Here is a 14,820-nt window from a genome sequence, read left to right as displayed (position 1 = left end):
ATTGCATTTTTTTTTTTTCAAAATCGTTTAGAGCTGCCCTTTTGGTACATAAAATCGCTCTTTAGCAAAAAAATTGGTTTTTTTAAAAAAATTTTGGAAAATGGGTGTGGCACTGCCCACTTATATATGTGTACTCAAAAACTACTTCACCAATCTCGACTAAATTTGTTGAAATTTTTTTGCTAAAGAGCGATTTTATGTATCAAGTTTGAATAAATATTGATGAATTTCTTAGCCACACTGCTCAAAAATCGGAAATCTGGTTAATACACACATATAAATACAAGGCTGTATTTAAAAAGAGTTGTCAAACTTTGACAATTTTTATGCGATTGAAAAATAAATTTAATTTTAGATAGTACTACATATTTTTAATTTGTGGAATTTAGCCATGGTAAAAACTAAAATTAAAAAAAAGGTGTTTTTTTTTATTTGCCCGATGAAAACTCCCAACAATCCAAGTCTGACAATAGATTATTATACATCATTTTAAAGGCCTATAAATCCACTTCTCACAACATGCTCGATCTTTAAAATTTAATGAAAAATAGTCATTCAAAGACTGATATATCTACAAAACCATATTTTCTGACCTAAAATGACAAGTCGCGACCTCTTAATGATTTTTAAAAAATCTATAAAAATAGGAAATAGTATTTCTCATAAAAAGGAAGAAAATTAAGAGGTAGGGTCTTGAAATTGAAAAAAAAAAACTTTTCGATGTGCACCCTAATGTATGTACATACATACAGTATTGGTGTTATCTATAGCACGCCATTTCAAAGTGATATTGTGTGCCACTTATGCTTATATATTTATTTGTAAGAATTTTCAATTAAAATATAGTTCTTTCTCTAACAAACCCCATATAAACCCAAGTTTAACAATTTGTAGAAAACTTCAAAAAATGGCAACAAATTTTCACCTAAGTTTCAAACTTTTTTCTCGGAAGTGTTAGAATTTTTTTGAGTACACAGTTTTTTAGCCACTGCAATTTTAGTCTGATAATATGCAAATTTCAAGTGGCTACGAATTACCGTTAATTTTTTAGAATTTTTTTTTGTCGCATTAACTTTCATATAATGAATAAACTCAATTTATTTATATATGGATAAAAACCGCAACACCATTGGGGAAAGAAATTCTAAAAAATCAACGGTAACTTTTAGTCACTTGAAACTTGCACATTATCAGACTAAAATTGATTAGGCTATAAAACTGTGTATTCAGAAAAATTCAAACACTTCCGATAAAAAAGTTTGAAATTTAGGTGAAAATTTGTTGCACTTTTTTGAAGTTTTCTACAAATTTTTAAACTTGGGTTTATATGGGGTTTATTAGAGAAAGAACTGTATTTTAATTGAAAATTCTCAAAAATAAATAAATAAACATAAGTTGCACACAATATCACTTTGAAATGGCGTGCTATAGATAGGACCAATACTGTATATCGCACGTTTAATAAAGAGATGTAATTCAAAATTTACGTTTTTTTTTGAGATTTCATCATACAATTAAGAAGCTTGATAAGGAGAATATGGGTGTATTCGAGTTGCAATTAATGCGGCAATGTTACTTTTTATGGAAAAGAATCACGCTATACGCGAAAATTTGGGCGACTCTGCCTACATCAGTTGCTCATCATTGGCCAAGTCAAAATCAACATACAATTTTTTACTGCGTAATTTCTGTAGCATTTCAGAAGATTTTCAGTTGAGCATCAGCATCATATTATCAAGAAAGCAACAAGGCTGCAGTATTGCGGTAATTATTACGTATAAAAACTGGACTTAGCAACTTTTCACTCTAAGCTAGCGATATGTAAACAGCTGTTTTTCTCGAGTTTTTGATTATGGCACTAGTGCAGCAAATGTGCTATATGATTTAATTAATAATTAACCCGTTTTATAACAATAAAAAAAAAACGTTAAATGTATGTATGTATGTCAAGTAAGTAAACTAATCGTTAAGTCACGCATATATAAGAAATTAAATCATTTCTATGTACGTGACTAGTCATTGAGAATCTTTGAAATAAATAAAAAAATAATAATATAATAAAAAAATTTCGATTTCAATAAATTAGAGTTTTCATGCAACTTCTGGCGTTTTTAATTAATTTATGGTCGCCGAATTGTCCGACAATGGATAAACATACTCACCCGTAATTTTTACTAGGTTATGAACTTTTTAAATTTAAATTAAATTCAAGTGCAATTCAGCTAAATGCACTTATTGTTGTGATTGTGAGAGCATCATAAAAATTCAACAAAACAATTTTGGTGGAAATGTTTCTGAAGTCACAGCACTCAGCCGGATATAACTTCATTTCTTGCAACTCACATACATATATGAAAATGAAGCAAAATAATACAATATTCGCCATGTTTTTGCTTCGAATTCGCATATTTTATTGAAAATTTTCGTAACCAGCTGTATTTGATAAATTACTCCGCTACTTTAATTAATACCTACGAAGCCGGGTAATTCTTTTTTGCTTTTGCCTGCGCAGGTTTTTTTTTTTTTAATAAGTAAACGGTCATTTTGTACAACGAGAAAAGCGCCTACATGTGTAATATTTTGTTACAAGTTGTTTAGCTTTTTAACTTTTTTGTAATTTTTCATATAAAAATCGCGCAATATGCTGATTTGATTTGCCTCTAATAAGTACTTTAAATTATAAATTAAAAACTTAAATTTCAAAATGAGAAACAACACCAGTTCAATCAGTAACAATACATGTTCATAATAATTCATTTCGCTTTAAAAATATTCAAATATTGTTTTTAACGTAAAAATCGCGCTTAATTGCAAAAAAGTTCAAAAGTTACAATAATTAGAAAAATAATGAAGTAGATAAATTAGTTGGTAGCGATTTACCGTTTGCCAATTTGTTTGCTTTTCTTTTTCGTTTATAAAATTACGCATTAGAAAACTCAAGCATAAACTCAATAGTTAAAAATTCACCTCTTTTTTGGCTATATCGCGGCCTAACGGGCATGCTGCCGGCTCGGCCCAAGCGCCTTTGGTTGCTCACGTGTACGGTGTTGCTGACGGCTGTTGTCGTTGGGGATTATAAGTACTTGGCTGTTGTTTCTGTTATTTATTATTAGGGCAAATAATTGCTCGTCTGCTGTGCACAGCTGTTTGTGTTTGAAAAAAAATGTTGATTTTTGGAAGGTGTCTGTTACCTGCAATAAGTTCACTCTTTGTTGATGACTGGCTCAGCAGCTGAAGTCACGCGGACTACAGGAACAAAGGAAGCAGTTGGTGATTGTTTTTAGAGGGCGTTGTGATTATAGTTCCATTTTGATGCACTGTCTTTTCGCGGGTGATTTCTGTAAAAGTGCACAGTATTGTGAAAGTTTTTGCGAATACTTCGATTTATTAGCTGCTAAAAACAAAATACCATCACATAATAATAAGCTTTCTTTTATAGCTTGAATTAGGGAGAGTAAAGATAAAATTGTTTGCTTAAAGGAATTATGAGGTAGGGAATAATGCGCTGTGCCAGCGTTGGCCACGAAAGTTTTTTTTTTTTTAAACGAACGGAAGCTGAATTTCAAAATGCCTCTAACATGTTTATTCTGCGCGTTACCCATAATTTTGTAACCGGGAAAATTTTATTACCAAAAAATGTTGGCACACTTGTAACCATAATATTAATTACGTTGTCAATATAAACAGCAATTCAGCTCTGAAAGGGTTTAAAAATTTACAGCAACTTTATTTACCGGTTACCAAAATTTGTATTATCAGCGCAGAATAGACATGTAAAAGATGCTTTGTGGCGCTGAAAAGTATGCAATACACACAGGCAGAGTTTGTTACTAACAACGAAAAAATTTTAGATGAGAATTTCGGTTTTAACAAAATATTTGTTGTTCATTTAATTTTCGCTCAACATATTTTATTAAAAATACTTTCGTGGCGCATTTAAACAAGTATTTTTTTTTTGTGCCGAAAAAGGTTGATAAAGTTTTTTTAAATAATTTTAGTCTAGAATTCATATTTTTATGTTTTCGTAAATGGCAACGTTTTCGTATATGGAAAAGAATAAGAATATTTCACATAATTGAATAACTTACTGACTATTTAAAAATTATACGAGAAAACAACACAAGTTAGCCGTATCATAAATTATTGTTACCTTTGTAAAGCGGGTATGAAAAAATTGAGTTTTCCACTAAATCACACATCAACTTCAATCCCTTTACTTCCACCACATTACTTTTTTAACTTCCCAACACACAAAATCTTTTTTTCCTACTAAATAAGAATGAAGACGCAATTTGCAAAATTCAGTTTTTGTTTAAACAATTACCTCGATGTGGGTGAATGTGTGCGTAGTTTATTGAGCGTATTGTACGAAGTAACGAACTGGCGTACGAACGAATGCGTACGCGGGTCACTTAAATTCTACAAACGTTATTGGTATGGTAATCTTCAAATGTTGACTTCCAGAACATACAGTACGAAAAATACGAGTATTAATTTGCTTCTTTTGATTTGGTTTTGTCATTTAGTTAAGTGTTATGTTTTTTTTTATGCTACATGTTTGAAAAAAATCCAAAAAGTACCTTGTAATCGAGTTTGTTCGGAGGGGACTGGTCTTGTAGTCGCTACTAAACTGGGTTCGGGCGGACATTCAGTCGCTCGTGTATATGTGTATGCGACCGACTATAGTCACTTATCATCGCTTTGTAAGTGAATTTACGCTATGAAAAGTTAAACAAAGAACTCAAAAATTAAAACCAACTACCTTGCAATAACATAATTTTTAATCTATTATTTTTTTTTTTTTAATTTTGCTTCAAATGTACCTCGAAATGACGCAGCCAACTTAACGGATTTTATACTCTGACAATGACGCAACCTACGGCAATTAATGGTGGCATTTTGTGACAATTAAAGCCAGCTGAGAGTGGAGTCGCATAGGTAGAGCATGCGCTGACACGGCGTTGCAGTTACGCTGCAACGACTTCAATGTGCATGAATGTCTCTCCGCCTAACAATTAAAAGTTAATTTTATTTTTTTTCCAATTCTACATACATTAATAATGTTGCAATAAAATAAAAATAACTAGGGAAATATGTTTGCTACACCGAATTTAAACTTTCGGGGAATTTTAAAATATTTAATTTAATTTAGTAGTCCACTTATGTGCAAACAGCGTTATAAAAATAATAGTAAGCCATAAATTAATAAAAAAAAAAAACGTCTACAACAACAAGTAACACCCAACTTGTATATTTCTTTTTATTATCTGAATATTTGGATAAATAAGAGCCTAAATTAAAAAAACAAAATCGCAGTGTGGTAGTTTTTGCAAATTTCTTATATAAAAATTTAATATAGCGAGTTTTGAAACAGTAACTTTTACATAGCTAGCTTTTTTTAGCTTTTCGCGTTCTCTCTTCCATGAAGGTTGGTCTGCTTCTTTTTTAAGACGTCTTGCACTAGGCACCGAAACTACCACGTTTTCCTGCAGTTTTCTAAGTTCATCAGAAGATGGAGACTTGAAATTGTACAATACATACATATGTAAGTATTATAGCGACTTTTGCAAGAGTAATTAACATTTGATGCTATTTTTTCAGAATATAGAAAGATTTTGCACTGAATTGTTTGTGAACATGAAACTATTTAAAATACTGGTACGTTACCCACCAAAAACTAAAAATCGAAACAAATTTACATAGGGCACTTTGCAAGTGGACTACTCAATTGTTCAGTTTTTTTTTATTGAAATTTGCGGAAAGCCCAAAAAGCATGCAGGTTTCTATTTTTCTACAGTGAATCCTATGTTGACACTGCGACTAATCTGCTATATGCACCGTTTACCAGCTAAACTAATTAACTCATTCGATATGCGTTTGACCAACCACTTCAGGCGCTCACGTTTCATGAATATTGTGACGTTCAACCTATTCTAGACAAAACACAAATCATTCGTAATGTTAGATGAAAGAGGGCTTCGCTTATTGAGCACCCAAAACTAATTACACCCCCAAATAATGTAGCACGCGTTTTCTTTTTAAATGTACGCATTGATATGAAAAATATACTTGTATATATAAATTCTAAATAGAAATACTGTTAAAATGTTAATTGTACTCACCTTGTTCTACGACTTGAGAGTATTCTTTTATTAGATTAGGCTAGATTTTTAAGTTTATATAGTTTGCTTTTTTTTTTTTGGAGTACCTCAATCCGCCACGTACGAACTTGTGTTGTTGGTGTGTAATTAGTAGCGGCTGTGACTACGGCTCCGGCTGCGGCTATAACGATCCCGGCTGCTGCGTCGATGACTGCTGCGCGAATGTGAACGTCTGCGATGCGATGATTTATGATGATCTATATCCAAAATTAAAATATGTTAAACAGTTGATGGAGAATCTGTCATATTTCCAATTATGCGACTTACGACGGTGTCGGTCGGCCGAGTGTCGGCTACTGTGATCACGTGAACGTTCGCGATTATCACGCTCACGTTCGCGGTCGCGGTCACGATGATCGTGATGCTCGCTGCTGTTAAAAAACATATGAAAATGGTAATTTCAACTGAATACATAACCATACATACCGCCTGCGATCATTATGATTACCAAAAGCGTTTCGCTGTACACTGCGTTGTTCACGTTCTTCGCGCCTCTTGCGCTCCTCCTCTTCACGATCATTTTGCCTACGCTCGTGTATTTCTTCTACGGCCTTGCGTAAGCGGGAGTAGCCTAGATGTTGTTTTCCCATGAGATGGTCTTCGATGCGTTGTTGCGCATCACCAACAATTAGAAAAGCTCCACAAATCTCACAAACTTCCATTTGCTTTTCAGGTAGAGTGCCCAAATCTTGCATCCACGGTAGTATTTTCTTTTCACTTCCACTGGTGCTAGCACCCTCTTCATTTTTCGGTGATTTTTCACCCTCTATGCTTTGCGGTGGGGAGTTTGTAATAGAATCTTTCATTGCGCCATTTGTCTGCTGATGCAACTGCTGATGTTGCTCGTGTTGCGCCATTAGTGCATCCTTCTCGTCTTTCAATTGCTCGCACAGAGCCATTAGGTCCTTGGCCTGATCAACATCCCCACGAATGCCAGCTTCTTCTGCTTCGGATAGCAACTTTTTTATGCGTGCGTTCATATTATTTAACTGCTCCTCGTACTTGGAAAGCGGTATGGTGGGTATGGGCTGATCGCGTTGCATGAGCTGGAGTCGTTGTTTGCCTTTTTGTATTTTTCGATCAACATCATTTAACATGTTGTTGCAAAATCGCAAGAACTCATCTTCGTAAGAACGCTTACGAGGAGACGGGCGTGCTTCTTCGTACAACCTTTTTGCCTCGTCATCATGGATTTGTGTGCACGGCCCCAAGTCCGCGCGAGTGTTTATGAAAAGGTCATGTGGGCAAAATTTTACAACATAGTATTGGCAAAACTGCAAAGAACCCATAGGAAACAAGATGAATTATTTCAATGTTACTTGTAGTTACATGCTTCATAGCCTGCGCTTGGTTATCGTTGCGCATGCATGTGCTATCGATTTTGCACCAACCAACGCCGTCTGCCTATTTTTTTATAAACGATTTTAGTCCTCATACTTACATCAGGATCATCCCAACTAATTTTACGTGGCGCCTCCGATGGATGTAAATTTCGATTACGGCCCATGAGCTCGTCCAACATTTGACGGGCAGCGTCCACCATGGTTCAATTATATTTTGTGTACCTAGCTGACAAAACTAAACCAATGCCGCAAATGCGAGAATGGAATAGGCGGCTTTTGTTGATAAAGTTATTAAGAAACTCTGCTATACACTTTTTGCGTTTTTTTTTTGGGTAATTCTAATGTAAAACTCCTTTAAAACAGCAGTTTTCTTACTTAAAATGTTTCAGCAGAACTACTATAAATGGCAGCCGAATTTTACAAACACGATGACAGATCGGGAATTGGGGATGTTTCGATACAAGTAAATACGAGTACGTACTCGATACTTTTGTGTCGATACCAACTACTTTTTTTACTCGAATCGTTGTTTCGATACCTACTCGGTATCGAAAGATAAGTACTTGTATCGAATCAATTTGAGCAAGTGCCATTTCTTGTTGGGCATATTTTTCTATGGAAAATATTTGCTTCGTTTTTATGAAAAATAATTGTTTTAAGCAATGGCACCGCCAAAATCTAAAGTGTGGATATATTTTTACAAAGTTAGTGATACCACAAATGAAAGCAATGCTTTGTAGCAGTAACGTTTTGTGGGAACCTTTCAAACGTAAAATTTTTTTTCTAAGTAATCGTATTACTTCTAGTGTTACTAATGAACATATATACATATCGATACCTCAACTGAAAATATATTGAAAATATTTGAGATAGGGTGGTTTTCAACCGATTTCTTAAATAGAGTGTTCTGGAAAGGTTTTCTGAGATAAAGCATTTTGCAATCAAATTCTTAAATAGGGCGCTCAGGTGTCGCAAAAGGTATTTCACAGAACGCCTGGAAATTACTTTCGCTTTGTTGCATCTAAAAGGATGAAAAATTATAGATATAAGTAGGTATCGATACATTCGGTTCACTCATATAAGTAGTATCGAAATAGGGATTTCAGTAAAGTCATTTGAATAGATATCGATACTTCGTGGTATCGGAACGTCCCTATCGGGAATGTGAAGTAGCGTCATTGCCAACCTCGAAAAAAGAATAAGCACAGAGTTCCTTAAATAATTAAAAAAACACGGTTTTAAGGCTTCCTCACCTACACTGGAAATATTTATACCTATTTATAAGGAAATTTGACTCGAAAATTTCTTAGCCATTTCTTGTACGTCATTTTATATGGAGTTTTTGCTTTTCTTGAGAGCTGCATACAGGCCTTAAAAGTGCGCACTACCATGGCAATGGCAAACCTCCGAGTGTATTGCTGCCATGAAAAACAGCTTTTTATAAAAAGACAATCGCCATTCCCCCTTGTGCTATTATCGTTATCATATACAGTCAGTCAATAAATTTTAGGTACAGCAAGTTTTTTGCAATACGGGCAAATATTATATATATATATATATATATATATATACATGTTTTTTTTTTTAATTTTTTTTTTTCTGCAAATTTTTATAAAAATATGGTTAGTTCTACAACAAAAACCCAAAAAATCAGGGTTCCGAAAGGAGTGTAAAATTTAAGAAAATTCCGCAAATTATTGAAATATTGTACTTTTTCATTACTCATTAAAAAAAATTTGGTATGCAGTTTTTTAGCCCATTAAATTTTAGTACAAAAAAGTTCAAGTCTGAGGTAGCTCGGACTTACATAATTTTTTGTTGGCTTGTTTTCGGCGGAACATTATATTATATTAAGGAAATGAGCGACACCTTCAAAAAAAAATTGCCAATAATCAATGGTAAGTCCTAGCTACCTAAGATTTACATTTTATCGTACTAAAATTTAATGGGCTAAAAACCGCATACCAAACTTTTTTCTTCTTTTTTAAAACTGCATTATTTTAATGATATTTTGTAGAATTGTCTTTAATTTTACACAGGGATTGAAACTCTGATTTTTATGGTTTTCGTTGTAGAATTAACCATTAGGGCAATTCTTAATACTCCCGGGGAATTTGTCCTCCGGAAATTTGTTTCTCCCGAGAAAGAAATCTTCCAATAAATAACTTCCAAGGAGTAGCATTTTCGCCGAAAACTTGGGAGGAAGAAATTCGAACTTCGAAAAAACTGTTTGACACTTTTTGGAGAGGAGAGCTCAACTCTGCCATTTAATATACAAAATCCTCAGGTAATGTTTATTCATGATAGGAGGAAAGGGAAAAGAGAGAAAACTCCCAGGGAGTTTCTGTTCATAATCGGCCTGCATGTATACGCGCATAGTACACAAAATTTGACCTATCCTACCGTGCATACCTAGTTTTAGTAAAAGAGAAATCTAAAATAACATTATCTGGAAACCATGCTGTTCAAAAAACTAGCTTGTGTTTAAACACTCCCTTTTATTCTTGCTACCTCATTTTTAACCAACTTCCAAAAAAAAAGGAGAACGTTATCAATTCGAAATTTTTTTCCAATTTCTATAGTCCTTTTTTTAAAAGGAAGGTGTTCCCATACTAATTTGGTTTAGATCCGATCATTGGATCATAAAGAAAGTAACGGTACTCTTAAATTTGTATATGAGAATTGAAGTCGGTTTTTTTTTTTGCTTAAAATTACTTGTTTCTTAATGCAAATTCGATTTTTCGGCTAATCACAATAAAAGGTAAATAAATGAAATTATTTTCCCACTAAAATTTTAATTGTAACATAAGAAATAATAATATTTCAAAAAAGAATAACCAAATGGCTTTTGGTCCACCTACACGCCGATTACTGGTATTGGATTTCGACGAGACACTGACCTCGCTAGACACAACCTATCTTCTCCGCGATTTACTGCCTACATATCGACGCCCCAAGGAGGATAATTTCACCAAAGTTGGCTGGATCGACTACACGAATATATTGCTCAATAAATTACGCTCCATGGGATTCTCTGTGGGCGAACTACGCCGCCTGATTGCGACCATACCGCCCGTTCCAAGTATCGTGGAATTTGTACAGCATCTTCATGACTCGTGTGATCCCAAATATGACATCATCATCATAAGCGATGCCAATTCTATCTTCATTAAAGACTGGTTGGCCAATCATCAGCTAACGAAATGTATAAAAGCAATTTTCACGAATCCTGCTTACGTTGTCTCCAGCGATGGGCTGCATGTACGACCATACCATGTCACTAAATGTCCACTGAGCCCACCCAATATGTGCAAGCGTACCATTTTGGAGCACTATATGACGAAGAGGCGTGAAATGGGTGTAAATTACGAACGAGTCATTTTCATTGCGGACGGCGAGCACGATTACTGTCCTACGTTGGACATGCGTTCGGATGACATCGTATGCGTGCGCAAGGGAAAAAACCTGGAGAAGAGAATGCGCTGTTACCGCAAAAAGTGCAAAGTAAGACCGCTTTTATTGTTGTGGAGTACAGGACACGAATTGCTGTCTCTGTTGGAGTTAGCGTTGGGCTGTGTGGCTATTTCATGCATTTAGGATGCTAATCAAGATTTTTTGCTTGATTGAGAAATAATTATTTAAAAAAAAATTATGTGAAAATTTTAACAAAATCAATCATTATTATAATGAAGAGCAATACTGACTTCTTTTAATTTTTGCTTATACCAATTCCAACATTCATATTTTTGGCAAAATAAATTATGGTAGAAAAATAACTGCGTATTTTATTTTTATTATAATTATCGTCATATCATTAATATAGTATCATCATAGCATTTATTTGGGTAAATGAATTACTTTATTACAGTTAATTAATAATAAGAGCGCATGCCGCTGCCGATGGGCCACAACTACTGCGTGATGCGGGAGGGCGTGTAGAGTCGGGCAGTGCGCTTCTCTGTCATAGACTTATGTATTCGTTTGCTTCTTTATGCTTAGTTGGTATTTAAAAACTAATTTTTAAAAAATAATAAAGTATACAGGATCCATGAGAGAATCTAAATATATATATATATATTTATATACATATACATATGTATATGTACGCGTTTTATTAATTTATTTACTATATTCTGCTTTGAAAACAAGCCTGAAACTGTGAAGTACTCCTAAATTTACATACCTGGTCGCAAACCTTATAATCGCAGACAAAAGTAGTGGCATTTCGAAAGTGCTTCAAGATAATGCGAAATCTTGAAATAATTAGATGCCCATATTTAGAAAACACTAAATGCTTAGCATGTAAATAAAGAGCGTGTCAGACGTGACAATGCAAGATATTTCGAAAACACTGTCAAATTGAGAAATTTACAAATTACAGTTGCATGAGCAGTCGCACCTTGGATGTAAAGTAGCTTTCGAAAGGAGTTTTTTATTGCCGAAAGGCGAGTCGCCGGAAAAATTTCTTAAACCTATTTTTGGATGTTCACATAGCGAATGAATCTGGAAATCTTTCTCGGCACTAAAATGCAACCGTGAGCCGCTTGGCTAGTTATTTGCTATTTCTCTTTCTTAAACTTTACTTTCAATTTGAAGATTAGTTTATTATTTATAGCTAAATAATTAAATACCGCAAAATAATTTTTTAAACGCATTTGTTATTTTATTTAAATTATCCGTTATTATTTCCCACAAACTCACGATCAGTGTTACAAGGTAACACTCGATTAGTTTGATAGCACTTGCAGCAGTCAGCAGAACTAAAAATTGCTAGTACAGCACGAGCAAGTTGAAATATATTTGCGAAATCGATTGGCGCACTTTGAGCTGCAGTCACACCTTGCAACATTAATTTCTGAAACTTATTTCCCGCAAAGTGTCAGAAAGGTCGGAAATAAAATTTCTTTCTCTCAATTTAACAGTGAATTGCATGGAAAAGTTAGAAATATTGCCTCGTCTGACATGCTCTTAAGAAGCATTCAAAACATTGCAGCAGCAGGAAATTATGTCATTGGATAAAAAATGAGAAAAAATAAAGCATTTCATGAATATTAAAAAACTTAATAACAGTTTACAAATTATTCCAATTAGCTGCTCAAGAATGCACGTAGTAAAAAGCGCTTTTCTCATGTTTTAAAAACCTTACTTGAGAAAATTACGGTAAAAAATAAGTTTACAATATGGTATTTGAAGCCAGTGAAGGCCTACTCGAATTCCATCTCCCGAAAAATGCCACTTCAGCGCTTTGAGCAGTTTTCGCTGATCAGCTCATGGTTGCTTTCTTCTTTTCTCTTTAAACTCTTCTTGTCTATAAGTTTTTGCAACATCAAATAGTTTACAATGTTGTATACAAAGAGAACTTTACACATTATTTAGTTAAATATTTTTGATACATTTTGTTAGATTTTTATTTTAGCTTAAATTTTTTGCTTTTGATGCTTTACTTAAGACTTAAATCAACTCTTATGTGCATTATTTGACATTTTATATAGACATGATTGTGTTTGCATGCGGCAAATATTTTGTTATATTATTTTAGTTTTAAATTTCTCATTTTTATTATTGTAGTTATGTACGGAAACATTTCCCTTCTTTAATATTATTTTTTCTTTGTTTGCACTATAATACATTGGATAAATTAACCCTTTAGTTTAGGCCTAACATTTTACCGTAGGTGAATCGCGCGTATATTCCATAAATTGAGCTTATAATTAAATATGGTTTATTAAACGAAACTGAACATTTAACTTAATTTAAAAAAAAATTACAAATTATCTTTTGTTGTTATTAAATGCTAAACTAAGTGTTAAGTTTTATGAAAAGGCGTCAAGTTTGTCGTAAACTATGCAATAATATGCTCTATGCGCATTAAAAACCGTATTTTTCCTTAAACTTTAATCAAAATGTAAATTTCTGCTTCGGACTTGCGAATGTTTTAGCAAAATTTGAAGTTGCATTCTCATCTCACACATCCAAAGCTCCTCGCTGTGATACAGTGCAGCTCACGCGTGCGCCAGCATATCACGCGACCTTTTCTTATTGCTGCTACTACATATTGGCGTTTAGGCTACTACGCTTGGGGCAGTAACGTATCACCCCCACTCAGGCAACAACGGGCGGCGGCGGCGGTGGCAGCGTGCCGGCAGCGCTGGTTTTGTTCATTGCAGATGCAGCAGAGGCAGCGGCTTTGCTGGCGGCTCCAACACTCGCATTTGCAGCTTCTGCGGCTGCGTTGGTCGTTGTTTGATTTTGCGATAATGTTTTCGCTGGCTGCTTTTGTTGCGCCGTGGCGGGGGGTGATGGCAGATTAGAAGCAGCCGTCGCTGTTGTGCCGCTAACGCATGGGCTGGCTATTTGCACGCGCTTCGCACCTTTTGCGCGCCCGCATGGTACACACAACATGGAGCAATGCTCACGCAGTTTCGTGATGTGATCTATTCGATACTCGTTAATCCATTTGACCTTCTTGTGCTTGATCTGCTTGACCTTCTCGCCATTCGGCGATATCTGGGTTTGTTGTTGTGGCAAACCCTCTGGCTTTGTGGCGCCACAACGCATGCAAACACTGCAACGTTCACAACTCCAGCGACCTGTAAAAAAAAAGTGAATGTTATTAATACAGTCATGAGGCGTTTTGAGATTTTCTGGGACTCACTATCTGTGACGGCTTTGATGCCCAGGCAGTAAATGTGAAAGCCCCGATCGCACTGCTCGCAGAACAGCATTTTGTTCTGATCCTTCTTTCCTCTACATTTGATGCAGCATTTGCAGTCAACACATTGCCAGTTGTAGTTGCGCACCCGCGCAACCATGCGATGCGGCATTTCAATGCAACTCGGATGCACTGCAAGGAAAGAGGGCATAAATTGTAAAATCAAAACATGAATACGAATTACAAAGCCGACGAATTACCTCTGCGCTGACATGTGTAGCATCGTATAAAGACCTCGGGCAGGTTTTTCATATTGCGATTCTGCTCACGCTGGCAAACGCCGCAAATGGCATGCGCATCACCCTCCTCTTCAGATGATGAGGAAGTATCCTCGCTCGAGCTATCCGAGTCGGTATCTGAGCCCTGTAATGGGTCAAAGTTCACGCTCAATCAAATTCATGGTAATTTTTATTTTCTCTTTCTTACCGATTCGCTTTCACTTTCGCTCTCCGATGAAGACATTGCCGACTCAGTTGCACTGTCGTACTCTTCCTTAAGCGTTGCTCCCGGTGATTTCGCCTTCGGGGCAAAGCGTGCTCGCCCACTGCGACGCATAGTATTCAGTGTCTTTGTGTTGTCTTCACATTTGACCACGTCGGCATTC

At 35.2% G+C, this 14,820-nt stretch overlaps 3 protein-coding genes across 6 annotated transcripts; 1 reads left to right on the top strand and 2 right to left on the bottom strand.

Moving 5' to 3' along the window:
• Positions 1-4,323: 4,323 nt before the first annotated feature.
• LOC118754265 (luc7-like protein 3) lies at positions 4,324-7,962 on the bottom strand. Of its 4 annotated transcripts, none has more exons than XM_036489133.1 (6): positions 7,603-7,962; positions 6,588-7,435; positions 6,429-6,532; positions 6,123-6,358; positions 4,581-5,008; positions 4,324-4,457 (listed from the first exon to the last, which is right to left on the bottom strand). In XM_036489133.1, the coding sequence occupies exons 1-4, from the start codon at positions 7,702-7,704 to the stop codon at positions 6,249-6,251; spliced, it is 1,164 nt and encodes a 387-aa protein (XP_036345026.1). In that variant the 5' UTR covers positions 7,705-7,962; the 3' UTR covers positions 4,324-4,457; positions 4,581-5,008; positions 6,123-6,248. The 4 variants fall into 4 exon arrangements, with proteins under 4 accessions (XP_036345026.1, XP_036345025.1, XP_036345024.1 ...); XM_036489132.1 differs by having other exon boundaries at positions 4,324-4,718; positions 4,824-5,008; XM_036489131.1 differs by having other exon boundaries at positions 4,324-5,008.
• Positions 7,963-10,321: 2,359 nt separating this feature from the next.
• LOC118754267 (pyridoxal phosphate phosphatase PHOSPHO2-like) lies at positions 10,322-11,266 on the top strand. Its single transcript, XM_036489136.1, has one exon. The coding sequence runs from the start codon at positions 10,346-10,348 to the stop codon at positions 11,099-11,101; it is 756 nt and encodes a 251-aa protein (XP_036345029.1). The 5' UTR covers positions 10,322-10,345; the 3' UTR covers positions 11,102-11,266.
• Positions 11,267-11,277: 11 nt separating this feature from the next.
• LOC118754266 (supporter of activation of yellow protein-like) lies at positions 11,278-14,814 on the bottom strand. The gene is made up of 4 exons (XM_036489135.1): positions 14,643-14,814; positions 14,417-14,579; positions 14,160-14,348; positions 11,278-14,094 (listed from the first exon to the last, which is right to left on the bottom strand). Exons 1-4 carry the CDS (start codon positions 14,769-14,771, stop codon positions 13,607-13,609), a joined length of 969 nt encoding a protein of 322 aa, XP_036345028.1. The 5' UTR covers positions 14,772-14,814; the 3' UTR covers positions 11,278-13,606.
• Positions 14,815-14,820: the final 6 nt, after the last annotated feature.

The sequence above is a fragment of the Rhagoletis pomonella genome, unplaced genomic scaffold (assembly GCF_013731165.1).
Source record: "Rhagoletis pomonella isolate Grant_MI unplaced genomic scaffold, Rhpom_1.0 Rhpom_scaffold_03608, whole genome shotgun sequence".
Taxonomy (NCBI): Eukaryota; Metazoa; Arthropoda; class Insecta; order Diptera; family Tephritidae; genus Rhagoletis; species Rhagoletis pomonella.
The sequence above is the reverse complement of the archived record's forward strand: the minus strand, read 5'-3'. Positions and strand labels throughout refer to the sequence as shown.

What these genes read in the sequence shown, in the direction of transcription:
- LOC118754265 (XM_036489131.1), bottom strand. Translation starts at nt 7,704, where the DNA reads ATGGTGGACGCTGCCCGTCAAATGTTGGACGAGCTCATGGGCCGTAAT. An exon ending in TTAGTTGGGATGATCCTGAT is followed by an intron (nt 7,436 to 7,602) that starts GTAAGTATGAGG and finishes GGTTCTTTGCAG; the next exon opens with TTTTGCCAATACTATGTTGT. An exon ending in AATCATAATGATCGCAGGCG is followed by an intron (nt 6,533 to 6,587) that starts GTATGTATGGTT and finishes GTTTTTTAACAG; the next exon opens with CAGCGAGCATCACGATCATC.
- LOC118754267 (XM_036489136.1), top strand. Translation starts at nt 10,346, where the DNA reads ATGGCTTTTGGTCCACCTACACGCCGATTACTGGTATTGGATTTCGAC.
- LOC118754266 (XM_036489135.1), bottom strand. Translation starts at nt 14,771, where the DNA reads ATGCGTCGCAGTGGGCGAGCACGCTTTGCCCCGAAGGCGAAATCACCG. An exon ending in GCGAAAGTGAAAGCGAATCG is followed by an intron (nt 14,580 to 14,642) that starts GTAAGAAAGAGA and finishes GACCCATTACAG; the next exon opens with GGCTCAGATACCGACTCGGA. An exon ending in CATCAAAGCCGTCACAGATA is followed by an intron (nt 14,095 to 14,159) that starts GTGAGTCCCAGA and finishes TTTTTTTTACAG; the next exon opens with GTCGCTGGAGTTGTGAACGT.